Source organism: Anas platyrhynchos, chromosome 17 (genome assembly GCF_047663525.1).
Source record: "Anas platyrhynchos isolate ZD024472 breed Pekin duck chromosome 17, IASCAAS_PekinDuck_T2T, whole genome shotgun sequence".
NCBI lineage: Eukaryota > Metazoa > Chordata > Aves > Anseriformes > Anatidae > Anas > Anas platyrhynchos.
This window is the reverse complement of record NC_092603.1, coordinates 1421320-1440450: the sequence shown is the minus strand read 5'-3', so window position 1 is coordinate 1440450 and position 19131 is coordinate 1421320. Positions and strand designations below refer to the sequence as shown.

At 55.0% G+C, this 19131-nt stretch overlaps 4 protein-coding genes across 9 annotated transcripts in view; all 4 read left to right on the top strand.

Moving 5' to 3' along the window:
- Positions 1-941, top strand: part of LOC139998599 (butyrophilin subfamily 1 member A1-like) — a 32200-nt gene extending 31259 nt beyond the window's left edge. For all 5 annotated transcript variants that reach the window (XM_072024916.1, XM_072024915.1, XM_072024917.1 and 2 more), the window contains one exon: positions 79-941. In XM_072024916.1, coding sequence (XP_071881017.1) covers positions 79-614 — 536 coding nt within the window. In that variant the 3' untranslated portion in view covers positions 615-941. The remainder of the gene's footprint in view (positions 1-78) is intronic.
- Positions 942-4421: 3480 nt separating this feature from the next.
- LOC139998633 (butyrophilin subfamily 3 member A2-like) lies at positions 4422-6978 on the top strand. Its single transcript, XM_072024893.1, has 4 exons — positions 4422-4725; positions 5124-5471; positions 6100-6381; positions 6511-6978. The coding sequence occupies exons 1-4, from the start codon at positions 4626-4628 to the stop codon at positions 6687-6689; spliced, it is 909 nt and encodes a 302-aa protein (XP_071880994.1). The 5' UTR covers positions 4422-4625; the 3' UTR covers positions 6690-6978.
- Positions 6979-7112: 134 nt separating this feature from the next.
- LOC139998575 (butyrophilin subfamily 1 member A1-like) lies at positions 7113-9845 on the top strand. Of its 2 annotated transcripts, XM_038187760.2 has the most exons (5): positions 7116-7588; positions 7694-7714; positions 7823-7843; positions 8002-8034; positions 8212-9844. In XM_038187760.2, the coding sequence occupies exons 1-5, from the start codon at positions 7585-7587 to the stop codon at positions 8838-8840; spliced, it is 708 nt and encodes a 235-aa protein (XP_038043688.2). In that variant the 5' UTR covers positions 7116-7584; the 3' UTR covers positions 8841-9844. The 2 variants fall into 2 exon arrangements, with proteins under 2 accessions (XP_071881035.1, XP_038043688.2); XM_072024934.1 differs by having other exon boundaries at positions 7113-7714; positions 8212-9845.
- Positions 9846-12961: 3116 nt separating this feature from the next.
- On the top strand, positions 12962-18492 carry LOC139998859 (butyrophilin subfamily 3 member A2-like). The gene is made up of 12 exons (XM_072024728.1): positions 12962-13090; positions 13224-13328; positions 13736-14083; positions 14386-14667; positions 14797-14901; positions 16030-16050; positions 16386-16406; positions 16519-16539; positions 17022-17042; positions 17150-17170; positions 17282-17814; positions 17921-18492. The coding sequence occupies exons 2-11, from the start codon at positions 13229-13231 to the stop codon at positions 17506-17508; spliced, it is 1167 nt and encodes a 388-aa protein (XP_071880829.1). The 5' UTR covers positions 12962-13090; positions 13224-13228; the 3' UTR covers positions 17509-17814; positions 17921-18492.
- The last annotated feature ends 639 nt before the right edge of the window (positions 18493-19131 follow it).

Sequence of the window (19131 nt, the reverse complement as noted above, 5' to 3'; positions counted from 1 at the left end):
CTCCTGGCCCCGAGCTGGGGAAAGCCTGCCCAGGGCTGAGCTCTGCCCCTGATGGCCTGGCTCTTTCTGTCCCTGCAGTGAAGGTGACTCTGGATCCATGCACGGCTCATCCTCTGCTCGTCCTGTCTCAGGACAACAGCAGTGTGAGATGGCAAAGTAAATGGCAGCAGGTGCCCAAAACCCTGGAGAGATTTGACACTAGATGCTGTGTTCTGGGCCGTGAAGAGTTCAGAGAGGGGAGGCACTACTGGGAGGTGGAGGTAGAGGGGGAGAAGGGAAAGTATTCAAGTTTGGCTGTGGGGGTGGCCAGGGCATCGGTGAAGAGGAAGGGGTGGATCAAGATGAGCCCTGAAGAAGGGATCTGGGCTGTGCAGTACAAGGAGGGGCAGCTCACGTCTCTCACATCTCCTCCCACCCCCTTGTCCCTGTCCCCTGTCCCCACGAGGGTCTGGGTCTGTCTGGACTGTACCCAGGGGCAGGTGTCTTTTATCAATGCTGACAATGGGGTCGAGATCTTCATTTTCACAGATGTCTTCCTCAAAGGGGAGAGCATGCGCCCCTGGTTCTGGCTGGGGACGAATGCCCAGCTGTGCCTGAGGGACAACACCCTTTAGACCCTTTCCCTCCCTTGGGGGGCTCCTGCCCTTCTCCAGGCACTCCTTCATCACCTCTCCTTCATCGTGCAGGAGCAGTGCAGGAATGAGAGGCAGTGGGGCCAGGGGCTGCCCTGTGTTTCTCCCTGCACGCTGAGACCTGTGGCTGATGGTGGGGGTACTGACTTCAGGCAGCCCTTGTACTTCGTTTTTGGGAAACATGTTTCTAACTCCAGTGATGAATTTGGCTTTGAGTGTGAAAGCATGAAGTATATAGCAGGAATTTAGATGTAAAAGAATTAGTAATACTCCTTGTAAATGAATAAATCTACTTCTGAACATGGAAAATCCCAGCGTGTGAATATTTTAAATCATTATTGAAGGAAGCTGCATACCCCAAAAGAACAGGAAACTTGAAGTGGCAGGGCAGAAAAGTCCAGTGGAAGCTGGATTTGAGCTGGAGCATGGCTACTGTGGGGGGCAGCGAAATTGTTCGCGTGGCTGGATGCTCTGGGGCCAGGATGCTGCAAGGCTGGGATGCTTTCTGAGTTGGATGCTGTGGGAAGGCTTGGGGAAGGCAGGATGCTGTGGAATCCATCCCACGAAGCACAGGGAAAGCACAGGAAAGGACTGGGTCTCTGGGAATCTCGAACAAACTGGAGCTCGGGGAGCTGTGGTGCTTTGGGCTCTGCCCTGCACACAGCTCCTGTGCTGGGGCACAAGCCCTGCTGGCACCCATGGGTCTTACCCTGCCTCTGAGCCCAGCAGGCAGCACAGGGGCTGCAGCAGCCCTCCATACTCCGCTCCCCTCTGCTTGCACTGCTTGCAGACCCCAGGGCAAGGGATGTGGTCACTGTGTGCTGCTGGCCAGTGCAGGCCACCTTTGCCTCCTAGTTTGGGGTTGATATTTGCTCTGTGCCTGGTGCTGAGCATGAGCAGCCTGTGGGGGCTCTTTGTTCCCTCCTCTGGAGCACATCAAAGCACAGCAGCAGCAGGACTGTGTCAAATAAAGTTTTGCACAGGAAGATGGAGTCTGGCAGTGGAATTTCCTGGGTGCTTTGTGTCCTGAGGCTTTGCTGCCTGAGAAGGCGTCTTGCAGCAGACCGTCTCCTTGGTGTTGGTCCTGAGAGTCAGAGCCAGGGAAAGGTGGAGAAAATACAGTGCCGAGGGCTCAACGGTTGAGATAAGGATGGGGAGCTCAGTCAAAAATTAACGTGACAGGCAAAACAGACGCAGAGTAGAGAGATAATAAAATTTATGGTGTATTACCAACAGCCTAGAGAAGTGAGAAAAAAAGGAAAGGCACCCAAAACACCTTCCCCATATCTACCTTCTTTCACCTTCTCCCCCCTGAGGGGCACAGGGGAATGAGGGCTGCGTTCAGTCCCTGATGGTTTTTCTCCACCGCTCCTTCTTGTTCACTCTCTGCCCCTGCTCCATGTGGGGTCACTCCCACAGGATGCCATCCTTCCCGAACTGATCCCGCAATGGGCTGCCCAAAGGAAGCATCTCTTCAAGAACTGCTCCAATATGGGTCCATACCACGGGGTCCATCCATCAGGAGCAAGCTGCTCCAGCACGGGTCCCCCACAGGCAGCAGCTCCCCCCAGACCCTCTGCCCCTACCTGGGCTCCTCTCCATACACTGCAGCTCCAGCCTGGAATCTGCTCCAGCAGGGGTTCTCCACAGGCTGCAGCCTCCTTCAGGGCAGATCCACCTGCTCCACCGTGGTCTCCTCCATGGGCTGCAGCATGGAACCCTGCTCCACTATGGGTCTCATGACAGGCTGCAGGGGACTTCTGCTCCAGTGCCTGGAGCATCTCCTGCCCACCTTCACTGATCTTGGTGTCTGCAGGGCTGTTTCTCATTCCTTTCTCAGTCTGCTGTTGAGCAGAAGTGTTTTGTGTTTTTTTTTTTCTTTTTTTTTTCTTTTTTTAGTTTTTTTTTTTTTTTTTCCTGTTTAAAATATACTCTCACACAAGCACAAACAACATTGTTTATTGACTTGGCTCTGGCCTGTGGTGGGGCCCTTATCTGACATGGGGCAGCTTCAGAACTCTTCTCGCAGAAGCCACCCTATGGACCCCAATACCAAAACCATGCCACATAAACACAGTACACCTAGACACTGCACTGCTCTGGGGGCACCTGAAGAGCTTCCAACCTCCCATCACACAGGCTCTGCAGAAGCTGTGCCCACAGGGGGTATCACCAGCTCCTGGATTTCCTCCAAGAAGGTTTGACCCTCCCCGGTGGCAGCTCCATGCTGTTCCCTCAAGCCCTGTCGCTGTCCCCAGAGAGCAGAGCCCCTCCGCTCCCCTCATCAGGAAGCTGTGGGCTGCCACGAGGCCTCCCCTGTGTCTCCTCTGCTCTGTGCTCAACAAGCCAAGCGCCTTCAGCCGCTCCTCACACGCCTTGCCCTGCAGAGCCTTTGCCGTCCTCGTAGCCCTCCCTTGGAGGCTCTCGCACAGTTTCACACCCTTCGTCTGCTGCGGTGCCCACAGCTGCACGCAGTGCTCGAGGCGAGGCTGCAGCAGGCTGAGCAGAGCGGGACGATCCCTTCCCTCGGCCGGCCAGCAGTGCTGTGCCTGAGGCACCCCAGGGCATGCTTGGCCCTTTGGGCTGCCAGGGCCCGCAGCTGGCTCACATCCAACTTGCCGTCGGCCACAACCCCCAGCTCCTGTTCTGGGGGCTGCTCTCCAGCCTCTCTCACCCCATGCTGTCCGTACAGCCGGGGCTGCCCCTGCCCAGGGACAGGGCCCGGCACTTGCTCTTGTTAAACTTCCCACAGGAGGTGGCTGCCCATCTCTTCCCTTTGGCCACATCCCTCTGCAAGGCCTCTCCACCTTCGACAGATCCAGCAGCTCCTCCCAGTTCAGTGTCAGCCACAAACTCACTCAGGTTTCCTTGCAGTCCCACATCCAGGTCATTTATGGGACCACTGAAGAGACCTGGCCCCAAAAAGGAGCCCTGCAGAGCCCCACTCATGACTGGCTGCCTGCCTGATGTTGCCTCTTTTAGCAGAACCCTCAGAGCCTGACCCCTCAGCCAATTGTTCACCCATCGTATTGTGTATTTATGTGGGTCTATGCTGGACATTAAGTCCAGCTGACTGTGGTCAGAGGCCAAGACGAAATCTTTACTGAAATCCAAAAAGTTCACCTTGTCTAGCTCCTTTTAGTCAATTAGTAGGCTGACCTTATCATAAAAAGGAAATTAATTTTGTTGAACTGGACTTTCCCCTCTTGAATCCATATATGCTGTGACCTGTGACTGCGTTGTCCCTCAGCTATTTTTCACTCACTCCCAGAGCAATCTCTATAATTTTACCAGGCACTGCCATGAGACTGACAGGCCAGTAATTCCCAGGGTCTTCTTTGCTGCCCTTCTTGGAAACTGGGGTAATGTCTGACAGCTTTAATTCCAAGACCAAAGACCCTTAAGATAGAATTTGGAGAGTTCTCAAGATGACATTATGCACCTCCACATTGTCGAAGTCCTCACTGTTTGATTCTGTCTTAGATGGGTGGAGATGAACGAGCTCAGACATTGTCTTTCCCTGGAGGTCTGGAGAGGCTCCTGCCAGGGAAAAGCCCCTTGTCCTGGCTGAAGGAGGTGGACTGGGCACCCACCTGTGATGGGATGGTGGTGCCAGCCCTGCGGAGCTCCCCAGACACTTGCCCCTATTGCTCCAGCGGCAGAGCTGTTCCCAGTGTGTTATTGCAGCCAGGAACTGGGCAAAGGTTGGGAAAGTTGTGTGTAGTAATCTATGTTCTGCAGCTCTGCTGGGTGTGTGTGTCTATCTTGGTGGGGCTCCCTTGGAGAAGAACCCCCAGGGGCCGCCTGCTGTGTCCCCCAGCCCATGATAAGCGCAGGCTCTGCGCCCTGCCCAAGGCACTGCTGGCTGTGCCTCTTTGTGTCTGAGCACAAGGGGACTCCTTCCCCATCCGCCTGCAGTGCCTGTAACCCCTTGGTCCCATCTCTCTTCTGCTCCAGCTTCTGCCCCCAGCTCCTGCTCCCACTAAAGCACAGATGGGGCTCCCCTGGGGCTGCAGCCACCCCAGCCTCACCAGCCATGCCAGGGGCATCTTGACTTCCCTCGTCACTCTGCTCCTCCTCCAGCTGGGCTCAGGTAGGATCCTGCGGGGCTGCTGGGGGCTCTCCCCCTGGGCCTGACAGACATTCTGCTATGGGGCAGGGGAGTGGCCGTGGGGCAGGGGGGACCAGAGCCCACAGCTTGGTCCCCGTTGGGTTTCACTTTCCCTTTGGTTCTTTCACACAATACTGGCGCTGCCTTGGCTGCCCTTTCCGTGTCTCCTTCACCTGCCTGAATGCTGCAGAGAGGGCTCCCACTCCCAGCACACCTCCTTCTCCTGCATGTCCTCCCTCTCCCTCTCCTGTTTACCCGGTGGTTTCCCATGGCACACGGGGGACGCAGCACGCACCAACTCATGCACAGCTCACCCTTTGTCACTTACTGCCCCTATAGCAAAATTTCACCTCCTCTCTGTGCCCTTCTCCATTGCCCAGCCCAGCTCAGAGTGGTGGGACCAGGACACCCTGTCACTGCCACCGTGGGGCAGGATGTCGTGCTGCCCTGCCACTTGTCTCCTCAACGTGATGCTCGCAGCTTGGATGTCAGGTGGATCCGGGATGATTTGTCTGAGACAGTGCACCACTACCGCAATGGAGAGGACCTGTACAGGGAGCAGATGGGGGCATATGCCGGGAGGACAGAGCTGGCCAGAGATGGTCTCTCTGCTGGAAGCCTGGACTTGCGAATCACAGGGCTGAGACCTTCTGATGATGGCCAGTACGTCTGCACTGTGAAAAATGCTGATGCTTATGATGAAGCAACGGTGGAGCTGGTGTTGTCAGGTTTGTGGCTGGGGTAATACACCGGGAATTCCAGGGGAGAATTTAAGTTTCTTTTTCCTGTCTCAGCTATTAAACACGATGGATTATGGACATGGAAATGGAGGCAGTATTTGGGAAGAGAGATGCATAGTTGTTAGTTTTCACTGGTGTTTGTGTAGACCATTCCCATGATGGTTTAAGGGCACTGGGCACAGGCTGCTGAGCAGCACCTTCAGCTGTGCCTGTAATGCTACCAAACACAGTGCCTGGAGCAGGGAAGAGACCTCTGAGCAGCTGGACATATTTGGGTTTTGCTTTTTGTGCTGGGGGAGACCTGAGACATTGTCTGGAAGTCTCGGGGCTTCTTGAACCAGCACAGCTTGGTGCAGAGAAGCTGCCTGGAGGTGCTGAAGCTCAGCACCTGGGTTTCCTGGGTGATTTGGGGCCACTGGCATTGTGCAGCCCTGTTTTCTGGTTCCAGCACCAGCCGCGACCTTTTGGGGTGAGGGTGGGTGTGTGGACCTCCCAGTCTGAGAGCCCCTGAAGCCATGGCTGGGCAGGGCTGAGTCTGGCATGGGAGCAGATGAGGTCTTTGCCTTCAAATGAATCTCTCCCCAAGTCAAGCCCCAGCCACACACTCTTCCCCCAGCCACAGGCACTGACCCCCACCTCTCCCTGGGGGGCTATGAGGCCGGAGGCGTCCGGGCGCTGTGTCGATCGGCCGGCTGGTACCCGCTGCCGCAGCTGCTGTGGAGGGATGCTCGCGGGCAGCACCTGCCCTCGGTCTCCCAGACACATTCCCAGGACCAGGAGGGGCTCTTTGAAATCAAAGGTGCCATCATCGTGACCGGGAGCGTGGAGGGGCCCTTGTCCTGCGTGGTCAGGAGCAGCCGCCTCCAGCAGGAACGGGAATCATCCCTGCACATCGCAGGTACAAATGGCACAGCCAGCGTGAGGTATTCCTGGCCCCTGCACTTGTCCTGAGCCAGGAGAAATCTTGGTCTTGCTTTTCTAATCCCAGGCATGTAAATACAGCCCTTTTCCTGGTGCCTTTTCTCAGCTCCCTTCTTCCACAACGCCCAGCCCTGGAAGGTGGCTCTGGCTGTGGTCCTTGTGCTTTTGGCTGTGTCCATTGGCCTCGGTGTTTATCTCTTTCGAAAGCAAGGTAAGCTGGCAGCACAGAGATGGAGCGCAGGGAGGTGTTCTGCAGGGACCCCCCTGGGTGTGGAGCGGGGCTGAGCCCTGGCCCAGGGAGGTGCATAGGAGGAGGAAGGGAATGTTCTCCTGGGGATGCCAAAGGCCTTAGGATCGTCTTGGGTGGGAGGCCAGGGAGCATGGCTGCAGCGTGGGGCTGGTGGCAAGGCGCAGCCCCCCTGCACATGTTCCCACCCAGCAACCAAGCTGCTCTGCTCACCACCTGTTCCTCCGCCTTTGCTTTTCAGCGGCACAGAGGCGAGAGCTGGGTGAGTCCTTGCAGTCCCTGCCCCCAGCCCCTGGGGAAGTGGTGTCTGTGCGGGAGGGCCTGGTCTGGGTGGGCTCTGGGGGCTTGTGTGCTGGTGGCTCGGGGGTGCTGGAGGAGCAGCTGGGGCCTGGGGTGGGAGTGGGGAGTGCTGGGGCTGGGGCTGCCCTGGGCACAGGACACGGCTGAAAGGAACAGGGATCAAGGTGGGGACGGAGAGCGATCTGTGGGGCTGCCCCGCTCTGCACTGATGCTTCCAAGACAGGGACGTCCTCCACCCATCCCCATTCACTTCCCCTTGTGTTTTGGTGGCACGGTGCAGAGAGCTGCACAAGTGTCTGTCCTTACTGCTCCACGTGCACAAGCCTTGCTCAAAGGTGGCCCTTGCTCCTTGTTAGTCTGGTCCTTCTGAATCTCTGAGCATGGTGCTCAGTTCCCATTCTACCGATCCCCATTCCATTAGTAATTTGGTTGCGTAGTGCTGAAACCTTCATACTTGTCACTTTTTCCACAAAATTGTGCTTTGCTGACTAATCTTTTCTGTGTTTGAGAGCAAGGCAGTGTATTCTCACTCCAGAGAGAACAGGAAATTGTTTTTTTTCAAGGGGTGACAAGTTGCTCCCTCTGACCATTAATTCATTTTTCTTTTGTTTTCCAGAGAAACAAGCTTCAGAGATGGGTAAGTCTCACTCTTCAAACAGAACAAAAATAAAATAAAAATGAGAACTATGGGATCAGAAGCTATGCCCTCTGATCATGTTTTCCTTTTCTCTTTCTTTTGCAGCGAAAGAACGTGCAATATTTGGTGAGTCTTTCTGCCTAACTAAGGGTAATTGGGGTCTTCCCATGAAAGCAGCCATGGGCTGAGCTGCTCTTACCTCTCATCAGATATTTATTTTGCTTTCCTTTTCAGAGAAACAAGCTGCAGAGCTGGGTGAGTGTCACAGAGCTTGGGCCTCAGGGCAACACCAAGGTGATGTGCAGGGGAGGGTGGGCAGCTGGGACAGAGCAGCCCAGGGCTGGCCTCTCACCCTGCCCACACTCACTGGGCACTGGCCATGGACTGTGACCAGCTCTCCCCTCTCCTTCCAGCATGGAGAAGGTGTCTGCTGCCTCATAATACAGGTAGGTGTGCATTGGGTAGCCCTCTGAAGTGCTTCCACTGCCCCTGGTGGGGCATGTTCAGGAGCCAAGAGGTGCCCCATCTCCTGCCCCGTGGGGCAGCTCCTGGCCTCGATCTGGGGAAAGCCTGCCCAGGGCTGAGCTCTGCCCCTGATGGCCTGGCTCCTTCTGTCCCTGCAGTGAAGGTTACCCTGGATCCTGACACTGCTCATCCCCAGCTTGTTCTGTTGGAAGACAATACAAGCATGCGTTTGGAACTTACATGGCAAGCAGTGCCCAACAACCCAGAGAGATTTGACTGTTGTTGCTGCGTGCTGGGCCGTGAGGAGTTCAGAGAGGGGAAGCACTGCTGGAAGGTGGAGTTGAGAGGCGAGTTGGAAAAAGATTCAAATTTGGCTGTGGGGGTGGCCAGGGCATCAGTGAAGAGGAAGGGGGGAATCAACATGAGCCCTGAAGAAGGGATCTGGGCGCTGCAGTACGATGAAGGACAGATCATGACTCTCACATCTCCTCCCATATGCTTCTCTGTGTCCCCTGTTCCAATGAGGATCTGGGTCTGTCTGGACTATTCAGCGCAGCAGGTGTCTTTTATCAATGCTGACGATGGGAAAGAGATCTACGAGTTCACAGGAGCTTCCTTCAATGGGGAGAGCATCCACCCCTGGTTCTGGCTGTGGACAAGCAGCGTCCAGCTGTGCCTGAGGAGCAGCATGCCCCAGAACCTGTCCCCAGCCCTGGGGGGCTCCTGCTCTTCTCCAGACACTCCTGCATCACCTCTCCTTGATCCTTCAGGAGCAGCACAGGAATGAGGGGCAGTGGGGCCAGGGGCTGCCCTGTGTTCCTCCCTGCTGCTGGAGGAGGGCTGGGATGCTGCAAGCAGGGGCCAGGCCCCTTGCAGCCCCTGGGCTTTGCCCTGCACACAGCTCCTGTGCTAGGGCACAAGCCCTGCTGGCACCCACGGGTCTCACCCTGCCTCTGAGCCCCAGCGGGCAGCACAGGGGCTGCAGCAGCTCTCCACGCTCCTCTCCCCTCTGCTTGCACTGCTTGCAGACCCCAGGGCAAGGGATGTGGTCACTGTGTGCTGCTGGCCATTGCAGGCCACCTTTGCCTCCTAGTTCAGGGTTGATCCTTGCTCTGTGCCTGGTGCTGAGCATGAGCAGCCTGTGGGGGCTTTTTGTTCCCCCCTCTGGAGCACAAAAAGGCACAGCAGTAACAGAACTGTGGCAAGCGTACCCTGGGGTGCATTGAGCACAGCATTGCTCATCGGTTGAGGGAAGTGATTGTCCCGCTCTGCTCTGCGCTGGTGGGGCCTCAGCTCGAGTACTGTGTGCAGTTCTGGGCACCACAGTACAAAGAGGACTTTAAACTGTTGGAGATTGTCCAGAGGAGGGCGACGAAGATGGCTGAGGGCACTGGGCCTGTTCAGCCTGAAGAAGAGGAGGCTGAGGGGGGACCTCATCATGGTCTACAACTTCCTTGCAAGGGGGAGTGGAGAGGCAGGTGACCTATTCTCTGTAGACAACAGTGATAGGACCCACGGGAATGGCATTAAGCTGAGGCAGGGGAAGTTTAGTCTGGACATCAGGAAGAGGTTCTTCACCAAGAGGGTGGTTGCACACTGGAACGCGCTCCCCAGGGAAGTACTCACTGCACCAAGCCTGTCTGAATTTAAAAAGCGATTGGACTGTGCACTTAGTCCCATGGTCTAAACCTCTGGGCAGACCTGTGCTGTGCCAGGAGTTGGACTTGATGATCCTTATAGGTCCCTTCCAACTCGGGATATTCTACAATTCTATGATTCTGTGAAATAAAGTTTTGCACACGAAGATGGAGTCTGGCAGTGGCATTTGCTGCGTGCTTTCTGTCCCGAGGCTTTGCTGCCTGCGAAGGCGTCTTGCAGCAGACCGTCTCCTTGGTGTTGGTCCTGGGAGTCAGAGCCAGGAGGAACCAAAGCTCCAGCTGCCCCACTTCCCCAGCTGGTGCCTGGGACCCCCTTGTCCCACCTGGGTTCATTGCCCTCCCTGCCCTGGGGGCACCCAAAGAGTTTCCAGCCTCCATCACACAGCCTCTGCAGAGGCTGTGCCCACAGGAGGCATCACCAGCTCCTGGAAGTCCTCCAAGCAGAGGCAGCAGGTGGCCTCAGACTTCAGCCCTAGATCAAAGAATCATTGAAGTTGGTGTGGTGGTTTTACTGTGCTCGGCAGCTGAACACCACAACTGCTGTCTCACTCCCCCTCCCTACATGAGGAGGGGAAGAAGTAAAGTAAAGAACAACTCACGGGTTGAGATAAGGATAACTTAACTAAAGGAAAAAAAAAAAATATTCAGGAAATGTTATTGTTAAGTAAGCAATTTAACTAAAGGGGGAAAAAAAAGAAAGAAAAAAAGGAAAAAAAAAAAAAGGAAAAAAGGAAAGGGGAAAAGGGAGGGGGAAAGGGAAAAACAAACAAACAAAGAAACAAATCCAATAAAGGCTATTTGGAAGAGCAGAGGAAAGAAATTACTCTCTACTTCCCACAAATGAGCGATGATTGACCATGGTATGGAATATCCCTTTGGTTGGTTTACGTCAGCGTGCTCTGGTGATGTTTCTTCTCTCACTTTTTTGCCCACCCCCTAGGAGGGTTAGAGAGAGTCCCGATGCTGTGCCAGCACTGCTCAGCAGCAGACACAACACTGGTGTGATACCACTGCTGTTCTAGCTCCAAGTGCAGAGCACAGCACTGTATGGGCTGCTGCAGGGAAAGTTAACATCCCAGCCAGACCCAGTACAGTTGGAAAAGACCTCTAAGGTCATCACTGCTACACCACTGCCATGCCTGCAAAATCCCTTCCAAGTATTCACGGATAGAGTCATTTTCCACTGCAAAAACACACCTTCTACTGCAAAATCACATCTTTGTTTCTCACATCTGGGCCAACCACCTCTCTGCCACCACTATTACCCACTAAACCATGTCCCTAAGCACCACGTCCAACCTTTCCTTAAACGCCCCCAGGGGCAGTGACTCCACCAATTCCCAGGACAACCCGTTCCAATGCATAACCATTCTTTCTGAGAAGAAATTTCTGCACTCTTGGCTCACGTCTCCTTGGTCCTGCAGGAGCAGGGCAAGAATGAGGGGCAGTGGTTCCAGAGGCTGCCCCGTACACCTCACTGCATGCTGAGACCTGCGACAGCTGGTGGGGGCACTCAGACTTCAGGTATGCCTTTGCTTCATGTTTGCAAACCCCATTTGTGGGCTCCAGTTCTCCTTTCTAACTCCATTTATGAATTTGGCTTTGTGCATGAAAGCATGAATTATTTAGCATGAATTTCGATGTAAAAGAATTATCAATACTCCTTGTAATTAAATAAGTCAACTTCTGAACAGGGAAATTCCAAGTGTGGGAATATTTTAAGTCATTATAAAAGAAGCCGAGGCATTCGGCTCTGGGGCAATGCGTCCTGCAGCAGAGTGGGGGATCGAGGCATGTAGGGGTTTTCCTTCATCGAGGCTATTCAAGGTGGCCAAAGGAGCTGCTAGGACTCAGCAGCCCTTGTGAGGCCAGCTGATGAGGAATGCGAGGATCCAAAGGCCCCTCCTCTGTCATACAAAGGCAGAACCCTGGGGACAGCGAGAGTCCGGGCGTGCAGTGAATGGAGCATGGCATGTTGGTCAGGGCATGGCATGGCAGTTTGCATGGCAGTGCTTGCAGGCAGGGCGAGCAGGGTTGGTCATATCTCTGTTCTGGGAAGGACCTTCTGCTGAAGAAATGGTGTCCACTCGCCACGTCTGCCGGTCTGCAGCCGAAACCCAAATGGGGGGTCGGCAACCTCCCTAGGTAGATACCTCCCCACAAACAGACCTCCTGAGGATGGGAAGAGCAGCCCAAATCCTCACTTCCAGGGAGCTCCAGTCTCTGGAGGTCCCCTTAGGGCCTGAAGGCAGAAGTGGGTGTCATGGGTGCAAGTGTGCCCTCAGCTGGGTGAGCTCTTCCAACAGGTGGCTCAGCTGGGACAGGAGCTCACCAGGCAGCATAGCATGTGGGAAACTGAGCAGGAGATTGATAAATGTTATTATATGCTGATACGGGCCGAGCAACAGCCCTGCCTTAAGTCCAGGCAAGGGGTAGGGAGACAAGCATTCAGCCCAAAATAAGCATATTTGAAGCACGGGACAAAGGATGGTGGACCCTCGTCTGTGATCGGAGACGGAGGAAGAGTCTTCCCCCTGCCCCGAAGTGCCTCTGCAGAATTGATACAATGTTCTAAGGTAGGAGAGAGGAGACTCTTTGAGAACTAGCAAAGTCCTCAGAAAGATCAACCACAGGGAAGGAGTTTGTGATCTCAAGGAATATGAGCCTGGCAAAGGGGCAAGGCAGGAACCTGAACTCCCAAAGAGCAAACTTCAAGCTATTTAAAGACCTAGAGGATGAGATCCCCTGGAACACCATCCTATGGGACAAAGGAGCTGAGGAGAGCTGGAGACTCTAAGGATGTTTTCCTTAGAGCGCAAGAACTCTCCATCCCTCTGCATAAAAAGGCGTGCAGGGAGGGCAGACAACTGGGATGCCGGAGTAAGGACCACGCAGGATCAGTTTGGGAAGCACGGCATCCCACGGGAGGGACCTCCTGAGGAGCAGGAGCAGAGTGAATTGAGGAGTGGCGGAGTCGAAGCATCAGGGAAAGACTGCAGTCCCCATAACCCAGACAGTGAGCTCAGTCAGTGGCATTCCCTGGTGTTCTGGAGAGGCTCCTGCTGGGGACAAGCCCTTGTGCTTGCTGAAGGCATTGGGCAGGGCACCCAGCTGTGATGGGATGGTGGTGCCAGGCCTCTAGAGCTCCCAGGAAACTTGCTCCCATTGCCCTAGGGACAAAGGTGCTCCCAGAGGGTTATTGCAGGCAGGAATTGGGCAAAGGTTAGGAGAGTTGGGCGTAGCATTGTACTTTCCACAGCTCCGCTGGGTGCCGTGAGGGACCTCGCTGTTGGTGGGACTCCCTTGGAGAAGAACCCCTGGGGGCTGCCTGCTGTGTCCCCCAGTCCGTGATAAGCGCAGGCTCTGCGCCCTGCCCAAGGTGCTGCTGGCTGTGGCTATTTGTGCCCGGGCCCAGGGGGACTCCTTCCCCATCTGCCTGTGGTGCCTGCAGCCCCTTGGTCCCCTCTCTCTTCTCCTTCAGAGCCTGACTCCAGCTCTTGCTCCCGCTGCAGCACAGATGGGGCTCCCCTGGGCCTGCGGCCACCCCAACCTCACCAGCCATGCCAGGGGCCTCCTGACTTCCCTCGTCACTCTGCTCCTTCTCCAGCTGGGCTCAGGTAGGATCCTGCGGGGCTGCTGGGGGCTCTTTCCCCTGGGACTGGCGGACGTGCTGCTGTGGGGCAGGGGAGCAGCTGTGGGGCAGGGGGGACCTGAGCCCACAGCTCGTCCCCCACTGGGTTTCGCTTTCCCTTTGGTTCTTCCATGCAATATGGGCACTGCCTCGGCTGCCCTTTCTGGCTCTTCTTCACCTGCCCGAATGCTGCAGAGAGGGCTCCCACTCCCAGCACCCCTCCTTCTCCTGCACGTCCTCCCTCTCCCTCTCCTGTGGCACCAGTATCCAACAGGACAAGGTGGACACAGCATGCACCAACTCACGCACACAGCTCGCCCTTTGTCACTCACTGACCCTAAATTTATGATGGCAAAATCTTACCTCCTCTTTCTACCATTCTTCATGAACCAGCCCAGCTCAGAGTGGTGGGACCAGACGTTCCTCTCACTGCCACCGTGGGGCAGGATGTCGTGCTGCCCTGCCACTTGTCCTCTCATCGCAATGCTCGCACCTTGGAGGTCAGGTGGATCCGGGACCGTATCTCTGAGACAGTGCACCACTACCGCAATGGAGAGGACCTGTACGGGGAGCAGATGGGGGCATATGCCGGGAGGACAGAGCTGGCCAGGGATGGTCTCTCTGCTGGAAGCCTGGAATTACGAATCACGGGGCTGAGACCTTCTGATGATGGCCAGTACATCTGCATTGTGAAAGATGGAGATGCTTATGATGAAGCAACAGTGAAGCTGGAGGTGTCAGGTTAGTGGCTGGATTGATGCTTCAAGCAGATTGTGCAGGTATTCCTGGGTTTGTGTGTTTCACCCAGATCACTGTTCCATGCTCATGGCCATCAAAGTGGCCTTTCAAGGACTTGAGTCTGATGGGGCTTCTCCTCCATGGTCTGTGACTGCTTGGAAGAGTGTGTGCGTGGAGGGACTGGTCTGAGAGCCATGGGGGACATGGCTGGGTCTGTGCTGTGTCTGCATGGGAGCAGATGGGGTCTTTGCCTTCGAACCCAATCCCTCCCCAAGTCAAGCACCAGACACACGCTCTTCCCCCAGCCACAGGCGCTGACCCCCACCTCTACCTCGGGGGCTACGAGGCCGGAGGCGTCCGGGTGCTGTGTCGATCGGCCGGCTGGTACCCGCTGCCGCAGCTGCTGTGGAGGGATGCTCGTGGGCAGCACCTGCCCTCGGTCTCCCAGACACATTCCCAGGACCAGGAGGGGCTCTTTGAAATCAAAAGCACCGTCATCATGAACGAGAGCCTGGAGTGGCCCTTGTCCTGCGTGATCAGGAGCAGCCGCCTCGAGCAGGAGGAGATATCATCCCTGCACATCACAGGTACAAATGGCACAGCCAGCGTGAGGTATTCCTGGCCCCTGCACTTGTCCTGAGCCAGGAGAAATCTTGGTCTTGCTTTTCTAATCCCAGGCATGTAAATACAGCCCTTTTCCTGGTGCCTTTTCTCAGCTCCCTTCTTCCACAATGCCCAGCCCTGGATGGTGGCTCTGGCTCTGGTCCTCGTGCTTTTGGCTGTGTCCATTGGCCTCGGTGTTTATCTCTTTCGAAAGCAAGGTAAGCTGGCAGCGCAGGGATGGAGCACAGGGAGGTGTTCTGCAGGGACCCCCCTGGGTCTGGAGCAAGGCTGAGCCCAGGGAGGTGCGTAGGAGGAGGAAGGGAATGTTCTCCTGGGGATGCCAAAGGCCTTAGCATCGTCTTGGGCCTCTGCCTTGGGCAACGAAGGCAGGGGAGAAGGCAAGGGGTCTTGGGTGGGAGGCCAGGGAGCATGGCTGCAGCGTGGGGCTGGTGGCAAGGCGCAGCCCCCCTGCACATGTTCCCACCCAGCAACCAAGCTGCTCTGCTCACCACCTCTTCCTCCGCCTTTGCTTTTCAGCGGCACAGAGGCGAGAGCTGGGTGAGTCCTTGCAGTCCCTGCCCCCTGCCCCTGGGGAAGTGGTGTCTGTGCGGGAGGGCCTGGGCTGGGTGGGCTCTGGGGGCTTGTGTGCTGGTGGCTCAGGGGTGCTGGAGGAGCAGCTGGAGCCTGGGGTGGGAGTGGGGAGTGCTGGGGCTGCCCTGGGCACAGGACACAGCCAGGATGGCTGAAAGGAACAGGGATCAAGGTGGGGATGGGGAGCAAGATGCGGGGCTGCCCCGCTCTGCACTGACACTTCTACTTCTGGGACAGGGACGTCCTCCACCCATCCCCATTCACTTCCCCTTGTGTTTTGGTGGCACGGTGCAGAGAGCTGCACAAGTGTCTGTCCTTAATGCTCCATGTGCACAAGCATTGCTCAAAGCTGGGTCTTGCTCCCTCTTAGTATGGTCCTTCCCGAACACGGAGGTAGGTGCTCTGTGCACACTTACCTCAGAATAATAATTAAGGGTGTAGCTATGGGAGTAGCCATGGAATGTGAAGCACTGCCTTCTGGTCACACATTGACTTTTCTTTCCTTTTCCATTAAAAAAGCTGGACGGTTAGGTAAGTCTGCATTCGGAAACCCAATGTTTTCCCATAAGCAGCAATCAGATGAGAAGTTCTCCCTTCTTATCCTCCTTTGCTTTTGCTTTCTTTTCCAGCGGATCAAGCAGCAGATTTGGGTGAGTGTCCATGTGCTTGGGCCCCAGGACAAGGCCAAGGTGATATTTAGGGGAGGGTGGGCAGCTGGGACAGAGCACTCCAAGGATTTTCTCTTTCTTTTCCAGATGAATACCGTGCGAAGGCTGGTAAGTCTCCATCAAACTATGAAGGGATTTGAGGTGTCGCAATGCAATTGGAAGCTGTTCCCTCTCACCATGATTTTCTTCTCATTTCTAGAGCGCCAATCTGCAAGACTGCGTGAGTCTCTGTCCCTGAACCCAAAGAAAACGGGTTCTCATCATGTAATGAGAATCTGTACTCTCTCACCAAGTGTTTTTGCTTTTCTTATGCAGAGGATCTAAATGCAGAGCTGTGTGAGTGTCCCTCCCCAAAATGAAGGAATTTGGGCCCTATTGGTGGGCAGTGTGGGATGGGAAGTTGTCCCTTTCTATCATGCATTCTTTTTGCTTTTGTTTGACAGTGAGGAAGGATAAAGAACTCAGTGAGTATCCTGCACCACAACAAAATCCTATGGGGTCCAGCAATGGAATGAGAAGCTTTCCCCTCTCATCAGACATTTCTTTTCTCTCCCCCTCTTTTTCATTTTTCTTCAGAGGAAAAAGAAGCAGAGCTGGGTGAGTGTCCTCGGCAACAGAAAGGTGATGTTCAGGGGAGGGTGGGCAACTGGGACAGAGCAGCCCTGGGCGGGCCCCTCACCCTGATGGGGGAGTGGGGAGTGCGAGGCTGCCCTGGGGAAAGAACATGGCCTGGATGACTGAAAGGAACGGGGATCAAGGTGGGGACGGGGAGCAAGCTGCGGAGCTGCCCCGCTCGGCACTGACGCTTCCGGGACAGGGACGTCCTCCACCCATCCCCATTCACTTCCACCTCTCTTTTGTTGGCATCGTACTGAAAGCTGCACAAGATTGTGTGCTGCTTGCACAAACCATGCTCACAGATGAACTTCATTCACTATTAGTCTGGTCCCTCCTTTGGGAGCAAAGTTATATTTGGCCACTTCCTAGAAGAATAAATTTGGGGGCGTAGCCATGGGAGCAGGCATATGACGAGAAGCTGTCCCCTCTGATCATGCATTGCTTTTACCTTTCTTTTCCAGCACAAAAAGATAAAAAGCTGGGTGAGTGTCCCTCCCCAAAATGAAGGAATTTGGGCCCTATTGGTGGTTAGTCTGGGATGAGAAGTTGTCCCTTTCTATCATGCATTCTTTTTGCTGTTGTTTGACAGTGATGAAGGATAAAGAACTCGGTGAGTATCCTGCACCACAACAAAGAGTATGGGGTCCAGCAATAGAATGAGAAGCTCTCCCCTCTCATCAGGCATTTCTTTTCTCTCCCCCTCTTTTTTATTTTTCTTCAGAGGAAAAAGAAGCAGAGCTGGGTGAGTGTCCTCAGCAACATGTAGTCGATGTTCAAGGGAGGGTAGGCAACTGGGACAGAGCAGCCCAGGGCTGGACTCTCACCCTGATGGGGGAGTGGGGACTGCGGGGCTGCCCTGGGGACGGGACATGGCCGGGATGGCTGAAAGGAACGGGGATCAAGGTGGGGACGGGGAGCGAGCTGCGGGTTTGCCCCGCTCGGCACTGATGCTTCCAGGACAGGGACGTCCCCTATACATCCCCATTCATTTCCAGTTGTCTTTTGTTGGCATCGTACTGAAAGCTGCACAAGTTTCTGTGCTGGTTGTTCTGCTTGCACAAGCCATGCTCAGAGATGAACTTCATTCACTATTACTCTGGTCCCTCCTTTGGGAGCAAAGTTATATTTGGCCACTTCCTAGAAGAATAAATAAGGGGGTGTAGCCATGGGAGAGGGCATATGACAAGAAGCTGTCCCCTCTGGTCATGCATTGCCTTTGCTTTCCTTTTGCAGCGGAACTGAAAGCAGAGCGGGGTGAGTGTCCCTCCCTAACGGAAAGAACTTCATGTCTTCCAATGGGAGCTATGGGAGGAGAAGCTTTCCCCTCTGATCATGCGTTGCTTTTCTCTTTCTTTTCCAGATGTATACCGTCAAAAGGCCGGTAAGTCTCCATCAGCATCTGAAAGTATTTGGGGTCATAGCAATTGTATGGGAGGCTGTTCCCTCTCACCATGATTTTCTTCTCATTTCTAGAGCGCCAATCTGCAAGACTGAGTGAGTCTCTGGCCCCAAACCCAAAGAAAATGAGTTCTTGTCATGTAATGAGAATCTGTACTCTCTCACCAAGTATTTTTGCTTTTCTTTTGCAGAGGATCTAACTGCAGAGATGGGTGAGTGCCCATCCCTCCCCCAAATGAAGGCCTTTGGGTTCTACCAGTGGGCATTTTGAGAAGGCAAGATGTCCTTTTCTGTCATGCTTTCCTTTCCCTTTTGTTTGACAGATAAAAAAGATGCAAAGCTCAGTGAGTATCCTGCACCATAACAAAGCAGTTTGGGGTTCAGGCTTGGGGCGAGAAGCTCTCCCCTCTCATCAGATATTGCTTTTGCTTCTTTTTCCAGAGGAACAAGCTGCAGGGCAGGGTGAGTGTTCCTGAGCTTGAGCCCAAGGGCAATGTCAAAGCAATGTGCAGGGGAGGGTGGGCAGCTGGGACAGAGCAGCCTACGGCTGGCCCATCACCTTTGCCCACACCCACTGGGAACCAGCCATGGGCTGTGACCTGCTCTCCCCTCTCCTTCCAGCATGGAGAAATTTTCTGCTGTCTCATAATAGAGGTAGGTGTGCACTGGGTTGCCCTCTGCAGTGCTTCTCCTGCCCTTGCTGGGGCAAGTTCAGCAGCCAAGAGGTGCCCCATCTCCTGCCCCGTGGGACAGCTCCTGGCCCCAAGCTGGGGAAAGCCTGCCCAGGGCTGAGCTCTGCCCCTGATGGCCTGGCTCCTTCTGTCCCTGCAGTGAAGGTGACCCTGGATCCAAGCACGGCTCATTCCATGCTTGTCGTGTCTCAGGACAACAGCAGTGTGAGATGGGAAAGTAAATGGCAGAAGGTGCCCAACACCCTGGAGAGATTTGACACTAGCTGCTGCGTTCTGGGTCGTGAGGAGTTCAGACAGGGGAGGCACTTCTGGGAGGTGGAGGTGGCGGAGGAGAAGGGAAAGTGTTCAAGTTTGGCTGTGGGGGTGGCCAGGGCATCGGTGAAGAGGAAGGGGGAGATCAACATGAGCCCTGAAGAAGGGATCTGGGCTGTGCAGTACAAGGAGGGGCAGCTCACGTCTCTCACATCTTCTCCCACCCACT